The sequence below is a fragment of the Papio anubis genome, chromosome 12 (assembly GCF_008728515.1).
Source record: "Papio anubis isolate 15944 chromosome 12, Panubis1.0, whole genome shotgun sequence".
In the NCBI taxonomy this organism is placed as follows: domain Eukaryota; kingdom Metazoa; phylum Chordata; class Mammalia; order Primates; family Cercopithecidae; genus Papio; species Papio anubis.
This window is the reverse complement of record NC_044987.1, coordinates 116,976,589-116,983,783: the sequence shown is the minus strand read 5'-3', so window position 1 is coordinate 116,983,783 and position 7,195 is coordinate 116,976,589. Positions and strand designations below refer to the sequence as shown.

At 54.8% G+C, this 7,195-nt stretch overlaps 1 protein-coding gene across 1 annotated transcript; it reads right to left on the bottom strand.

Annotated features, from left to right (window-relative positions):
• Positions 1 to 1,986: 1,986 nt before the first annotated feature.
• On the bottom strand, positions 1,987 to 5,014 carry GSTP1 (glutathione S-transferase pi 1). The gene is made up of 7 exons (XM_003909460.5): positions 4,766 to 5,014; positions 4,452 to 4,487; positions 4,050 to 4,156; positions 3,848 to 3,935; positions 3,379 to 3,482; positions 2,433 to 2,540; positions 1,987 to 2,254 (listed from the first exon to the last, which is right to left on the bottom strand). Coding segments are annotated over exons 1-7 (633 nt in total). The 5' UTR covers positions 4,767 to 5,014; the 3' UTR covers positions 1,987 to 2,065.
• Positions 5,015 to 7,195: the final 2,181 nt, after the last annotated feature.

Genomic DNA, 7,195 nt, shown 5'->3' with positions numbered 1-7,195 from the left:
CAAAAATACAAAAATTAGCCAGGCGTGGTGGCATGTGCCTGTAATCCTAGCTACTTGGGAGGCAGAGGCAGGAGAATCACTTGAACCCATGAGGTGGAGCTTGCAGCTGAAATGGTGCCACTGCACTCCAGCCTGGGCGACAGAGTGAGACTCTGACTCAGAAAACAGCAACAACAAAACCAAACCAAAGTGCTGGGATTATAGGTATGAGCCACCACACCCGGCTTAGCCTCTTTTCTTTATAATCACCCAGTCTCAGGGAGTTCTTTACAGCAGTGTGAGAAGGGACTAATACATCCGAGTGGGAATTACCAGTGATGGCCTTCAAATATGCTGCAGGAAGCAGCATGCAGGGGGCTCAGTGAAATGCCGACACCTGTTTGCTCATTGCTCCTGGAGGCCATCATTAGGCCCAGCATGGGGAGAAATCCTTCAGATCCTTCTGATGTCCTTCTGAAGGATCCTACTTCTGACATCAGATCTGCTGAAATATAAACTTAAGCCCATTTACATTTTAAATAGTTTATTTGAGCATTCAGTGACACATGAATTAAGATGGCAGCAGATCAAAGCAGCTAGTGCCTCTCTTAGGAAGCAAAACCTAATCATTGATTTGCAGAAGCCAAAGAAAACAATTTTGACTGGTTAGAGTGAAAAGTCCCAAGTTAGAGGTTAGCTGGCAGTTTCTGATTAATATAGTGTATCAGGCTGGGTGCGGTGGCTCACGCCTATAATTGCAGCACTTTGGGAGGCCAAGGCAGGTGGATCACCTGAGGTTAAGTTTGAAACCAGCCTGGCCAACATGGTGAAACCCCATCTCTACTAAAAATACAAAAATTAGCTGGGCATGGTGGTGGGCACCTGTAATCCCAGCTACTCAGGAGGCTGAGGCAGGAGAATTGCTTGAGCCCGGGAGGCGGAGGTTACAGTGAGCAGAGATTGCACCAGTGTACTCAAGCCTAGGCGCTAGACTGAGACTCCATCTCAAAAACAAACAAAACAAAACAGTGTATTAGTCTATTCTCACACTGCTATAAAGAACTATCCGAGACTGGGTAATTTATGAAGAAAAGAGGTTTGATTGACTCACAGTTCTGCAGGCTTAACAGGAGGCATAACTGGGAAGCCTCAGGAAACTTACAATCAGGTGAAGGGGAAGCAGGCACATCTTTATCAAGGTGGCGAGAGAGAGCGAGCGATTCTCCTGCCTCAGCCTCCCAAGTAGCTGGGACTACAGGTACCCGCCACCACGCCTGGCTAATTTTTGTATTTTTAGTAGAGATGGGGTTTCACCATGTTGGTCAGCTTCCCAAAGTGCTGGGATTACAGGCATGAGCCACAATGCCCAGCCTAGATAAATTTCAATGCTTTTCTCCTGCTCAAGTCTTTAGTCCTCAGGCCCAGCCAAAAAACCCTAAAAGGACAGAGATAAAATTTTGCCTGCCCTACAGTATCTTAATGGCTTTGTTTCTCTGGAGAATCCTAATAATCCTAATGTCATTGCTTGCCTAGGACACACCAAAACTCACAATTCAGCAGGAAGCCAGGAGAGCCCCCATCCGAGCAGAATGACCCTCCCATCAACTTGGGCTGCTTGGAGCTACTCAGCTAATCCTCCAAAGTCCCAGGACAGGGAACTCCTCACATCCCTCCTTCCTAGAACCCCTCATTGCCCTCCTTCCTGGAGTCTGTCCCTCTGACAGGTGCCTGCTGGGCCTAGAAAGCATGTTTCTACGCGACACTTCTCCTTCTCTACACTGTGTGGTGCTCCAGGACGGTGACCATGGTTATTTCTCTTTGTTTCTCTCTTTTTTTTTCCCCCAATTCCGGTTTGTGAGGTTCAGTAAACACAGCCAGGCTGAGGGCTGCAGGAAGCCACTGACTATGCTAGAGCAGCCGTTTTCTAGCCCTCTGCTCTGCCCTCCCTGCCCCCACCTCCAGGCTGAGAGCCGAGAACCCCTTCCCAGGAAAGACAGTGCTCACAGCAGCTTTCTTAGAAATTGTATTGGTCCTGGAGAAAGGGAGGCAAGCAGCCCCTGCCTCCCGCTCAGAGTCCCCCCAGCCCTCACTGTTTCCCGTTGCCATTGATGGGGAGGTTCACGTGCTCAGGGGAGGCCAGGAAAGCCTTGAGCTTGGGCCGGGCACTGAGGCGCGCCACATATGCGGAGAGCAGGGGGAACGCATCCAGGCAGCCGGGGGCCAGGACCTCATGGATCAGCAGCAAGTCCAGCAGGTTGTAGTCAGCGAAGGAGATCTGCAGGGCAGGCGGGCCGGGGACTCAGCCAGCGGGAGCCGGCTGGGGAAACTGGGGGCGGAGGGCCTAATCCCATCCCCTAGGTCTGCCCCACTTTGCTTGAACAAATGGCTCACACGTATGTCCATCTGTAAGCAGACGGTGGCGAGGAAGGCACAGGATGGGGCCAGATGCTCACCTGGTCTCCCACAATGAAGGTCTTGCCTCCCTGGTTCTGGGACAGCAGGGTCTCAAAAGGCTTCAGTTGCCCGGGCAGTGCCTTCACATAGTCATCCTTGCCCGCCTCCTGCCAGACACCACCATGTATCATCCTCCTACTCTCATCCCTCCCAGCCCCTGAGACGCCCCCTTTGTCTGCCCCAGGCCAGAAACCAGAGTCTCAGATTCTCCTCTGCTCGCTCCCCACAACCAGGCTAGTACCAAATCCTGTCCATTTCAGCTGCCAGTTCATCTCTATTCCATTCTGCCTGTCCATCCTTGCTGGGATTTCTCACCAGATGACTGCAAAAGCTTCAGAGCTGGCTTCTCTGGAGGATCCTTCCAGACCTCACATTCAGACACAGCCCTGTTCAGACTTCTCCATGGCTCCCAGGGCCCTTAGGAGACTCCAAACCAGTGGGTTCAAGGCCTTCGGGACCTGGGCCTGCTCCCCGCATCTCTATCTCCTTACCCACCCCCGACACACAAGGAAGTGTACACACACACACACACACACATACACACTCTGCCTCTGCTAAACTGGTCCCAGGTCCCTAGATGTGCTCTGTGTCTACATACTTTGCTTAGCTAAAAGTGCCAGCACCTCCATCCAGAAACTGGTGACAGATCCTCCTCCGCCTCTGGCTACTCCAGGAAGCCCTCGCCACCCCAGGAGATCAGAAACCACCAGTTGCTGGAGGTCTCTGTCCTTGCACTCTCCCCCACGACCCGCTACTTGACTGGTTCATGTCCCAGGCAATGAGGGTGCAGGTTGTGTCTTGCCCCTGGCCCAGAGCTGACCCAGCCCCTGCACCCTGACCCAAGGAGGGATCAGCCCGAGCCACGTGAGGGGTAGGGGGGTGAGGGCAAAAGAAGCTCCTTTCTTTGTTCAGCCCCCAGTGCCCAGCCCTGGTGCAGATGCTCACGTAGTTGGTGTAGATGAGGGAGAGGTATTTGCAGCGGAGGTCCTCCACGCCGTCATTCACCATGTCCACCAGGGCTGCCTCCCGCTGGTCCTTCCCATAGAGCCCTGGGGTTGGGTGGGGGGGAGCAGGCAGCGTGACTGGGCGCCTGATCAACACACAGTCCCCGGGGATGGGCCAACCACGGGGCTGTCTGTGAGCCCCAGCCTGGGAGGAGGGGAAGAGGAAGTGTGTGGAAGGATGGGAGACTGCCACACAGGAGGTGCTCAGAGCTCAACTGGCACCTGAGAGGCAGCCTGGCACAGGGGAAGGACAGCAGGCACCCAGGCTTGACCTTGGGCAAGCTACGTAACCTCAGTGGGTCTCAGTTTCCTCCACTCCAGAGGGCTGCGGGGCAGCTGATTGAAACAAAAGGGCTCCGGGGGCAGAGGCTTGCCCACCCCTGCCCTGGACTTGGAGGTTCAAGACTCACCAAGAGTGCGGCCCAGGTGACGCAGGAAGGTATTGGACTGGTACAGGGTGAGGTCTCCGTCCTGGAACTTGGGGAGCTGCCCATACAGCTGTGTGGGGAGGCATGGCTCAGTGAGGGGCACTGAGCTTGGCTGTCCCCCGATCCCAGTCACAGCCCCCTAAGGCGCAGCACCCCCTCCCCTTGCCCGGGCATGGTCACTTACGCAGGAGGCTTTGAGAGAGCCCTCCTGCCAGGTCTCCATTGTCACCACCTCCTCCTTCCAGCTCTGGCCCTGGTCTGCCAGCAGCATGCGCAGGGCCGCGCAGCGGCCTACGGGGAGGGAGAAGCACGAGATGTGGGGACCGGGCAGACCCCGCCTCGCAGCAACCCGGAGGAGGGGTCAGGAGTGCAGGGAGGGAACAGGGGAACAGAGATTCCTCCGAAGATTTCACACAACACTGGGGAGGGGAGCAGGCATGGCGGGAGAGGCGGGGCACCAGGAAGGAGGCCCGGGGTAAAAGTCACACGACGGAGGGACAAAGGGGGTTCGGTTCTCTCCGCGTGCGCGAGGGGCCGTGGGCTGCAGCCCTAGCCCCTGCCTCCTCTCCCTGCCAGAGGCTCCTACCTCGAACTGGGAAGTAGACCACGGTGTAGGGCGGCACTGCAGCGGACAAAGAAAGGTTTGCTGGAGCCCGGGGGAGGACGCCAGGGCGCGGTGCGCGCAGCCTGCCCTCCCCGGGTCCCATCCCCGCCCGAGGCGCTGCGGACCCCTGAGAGCCGCTAACGGCACTGGGGACTTCCTGGGTACTCTGGGACCCCGTCCCGGGTCTCGAGGTGGGCGAGGGGACCTGCCGGGAGCCCGAGCCTGATGCCGTGGGTTGGCCCCATGCTGGGAGATCCGAGCCCCATCCCCCGGGGGCGCGGGCCGCGAGGACTCACTGATGGCGCACGCGGCGGCGGCGACGACGAAACTCCAGCGCAGGCCTTGCGGCCTCCGAGCCTTATAAGGGTGGTCCCGCCCAGCTCCGCCCCAGTGCTGAGTCACGGCGCCGGCCGCGCCTCTGGAGGGTCCCGCGGGCTCCCGCTAGCCCCAGTCCCGGCGGCCGCTGCACCTGGCGTCGGCCGCAGAGGGGCGCCTCGGAGCTCCCGGAGTCGCCGCGCAGCTGGCCTGGGAAGCCTTTCCCTCTTCCCCAGGTGCCCAGCGGGGCCCAGGGCGTAAACGGACAGCAGGAAGAGGACCGCAATGAAGTGCGCACAGCTACTGGCGCGTCGGGGCATCGCGGGGGGAGATTCCCTAAGAACTCTGCGATCCCGGAGCTTGCACACGCGATTCGCGGGGCAGGGGAGAGGGAGGGGTGGAGGTCACTTAGGGGAGGGGAAATGGCTTTTATTTTATTTTATTTTATTTTATTTTGAGACGTAGTCTCACTCCGTCGCCCAGGCTGGAGTGCAGTGGCGCGATCTCGGCTCACTGCAACCTCTGCCTCCCGGATTCAATCAATTATCCTGCCTCAGACTCCCGAGTAGCTGGTGCATGCCACATCTGACTGATTTTGTATTTTTAGTAGAGACGGGGTTTCACCATTTTGGCCGGGCTGGTCTCAAACTCCTGACCTCAGGTGATTCGCCCTCCTTAGCCTCCCAAAGTGCTGGGATTACAGGTGTGAGCCAACGCACCTGGCGCTCCTTCAACTTTTATTTAAAGTTCTGGGGTACGTGTGCAGGACGTGCAGGTGTGTTACATAGGTAAGCGTGTGCCATGATGGTTTGCTGCACGTATCATCCCATCGCCCAGGTATTAAGCCCAGCATCCATAAGCTATTCTTCCTGGTACTCTCCCTCCCCAGCACCCCGCTCAACAGGCACCAGTGTGTGTTGATCCCCTCCATGTGACCATATGTTCTCATTGTTCAGCTGCCACTTATAAGTGAGACCATGTGGTCTCACTGGTTTTCTGTTCCTGTGTTAGCTTGCTGAGGCTAATGGCTTCCAGCTCCATCCATATCTCTGCAAAGGACATGATCACGTTCCTTTTAGTGGCTGCACCTTAGGCTGTTTTCTTTGGCTTTAATGCCTGCTTTCTGTTGATTTGCAGATCTTCATTTATTCTAGATATTGATCTCTTGGTGGCTTTCAATATGACAGACAGCTTCTCCTATTCCATCAACTGTCAAGTTTGTCCAAGGAGTCCTTCATTAAACAAAACTCCTTAATTTAAGTGGAATCAAATTCATCAAGGGATTTTTGTGGTGGAGAAGGGGTTGGTGTTTACGTTTTGTGCCTTTACAACTTCATTTAATGCAGCCGTAAAAAAGAACCAAGATCATGTCTTTTGTGGGAACATGGACGGAGCTAGAGGCTATTATCCTTAGCAAACTAATGCAGGAACAGAAAACCAAATACTGCATGTTCTCACTTGTAAGTGGGAGCTAAATGAAGAGAACTTATTATCACAAAGAAGGAAACAACAGACACTGGTTTACTCGAGGGTGGAGGGTGGGAGGAAGGAGAGGAGCAGAAAAGAGAACTATTGGGTACTGGGCATAATACCTGGGTGATGCAATATTCTGTACAACAAACACCCATGGCACGAGTTTACTTATGTAACAAACCTTCACATGTACCCCCAAAACTAAAAGAAAAGTGAAAAAGAAAAAGAAATTTCCTTTAAAGTCTTTTTCTTTTTTAAGAGCTGTATGTTGCCCTGGCTGTTCTCAAACTCTTGGCCTCAAGTGATCCTCCTGCCTCAGCGTCCCAAAGTGTTGGCACTACAGGCGCGAGCCACAGCCTCCCGCCTTCAAAGTGTTTCTTGACTGCCCTGGGTCACAACAATATTCTCCTATGTTGTCTTCTAGTAACTGTGTCTCTTACCTTCACATTTTTTTCTTCGTATTGAGAGGCCACTCTAGCACGTGCTGTTGGCTAGGAAACCGCTTTTATTATTCTCTAAGTAAAGAGCCATTTTCTCCAGCACCATCGACAGAACAGTCTGATCTGACTTACGTGTTTTTGTTTTGTTTGTGTGTCTTTTGAGACAGGGTCTCGCTTTGTCACCCAGGCTGGAGTGCAGTGGCACAAGGACAGCTCACTGCAGCCTCAACCTCCTGGGCACAAGCGATCCTCCCACCTCACCACTCCCTGCCCCGCCCTGAGTAGCCAAGACTACAGGCCCAGCATGCCACCACGCCCAGCTGAATTTCTGTTGTTTGTTTGTTTTGAGATGGAGTCTCACTCTGTCACCCAGGCTTGAGTGCAATGGTGTGACCTCAACTCATTGCAACCCCCACCTCCTGGGTTCCGCCAATTCTCCTGCCTCAGCCTCCCAAGTAGCTGGGACTACAGGCACGTGCCAGCACACCCAGCTAATGT

Coding starts and splice junctions, on each gene's coding strand:
- GSTP1 (XM_003909460.5), bottom strand. Junction 3,483..3,847: donor TCACCTGGGCCGCACTCTTG/GTGAGTCTTGAA, acceptor ACCCAACCCCAG/GGCTCTATGGGAAGGACCAG. Junction 2,541..3,378: donor CCCTCATCTACACCAACTAC/GTGAGCATCTGC, acceptor GGTGTCTGGCAG/GAGGCGGGCAAGGATGACTA.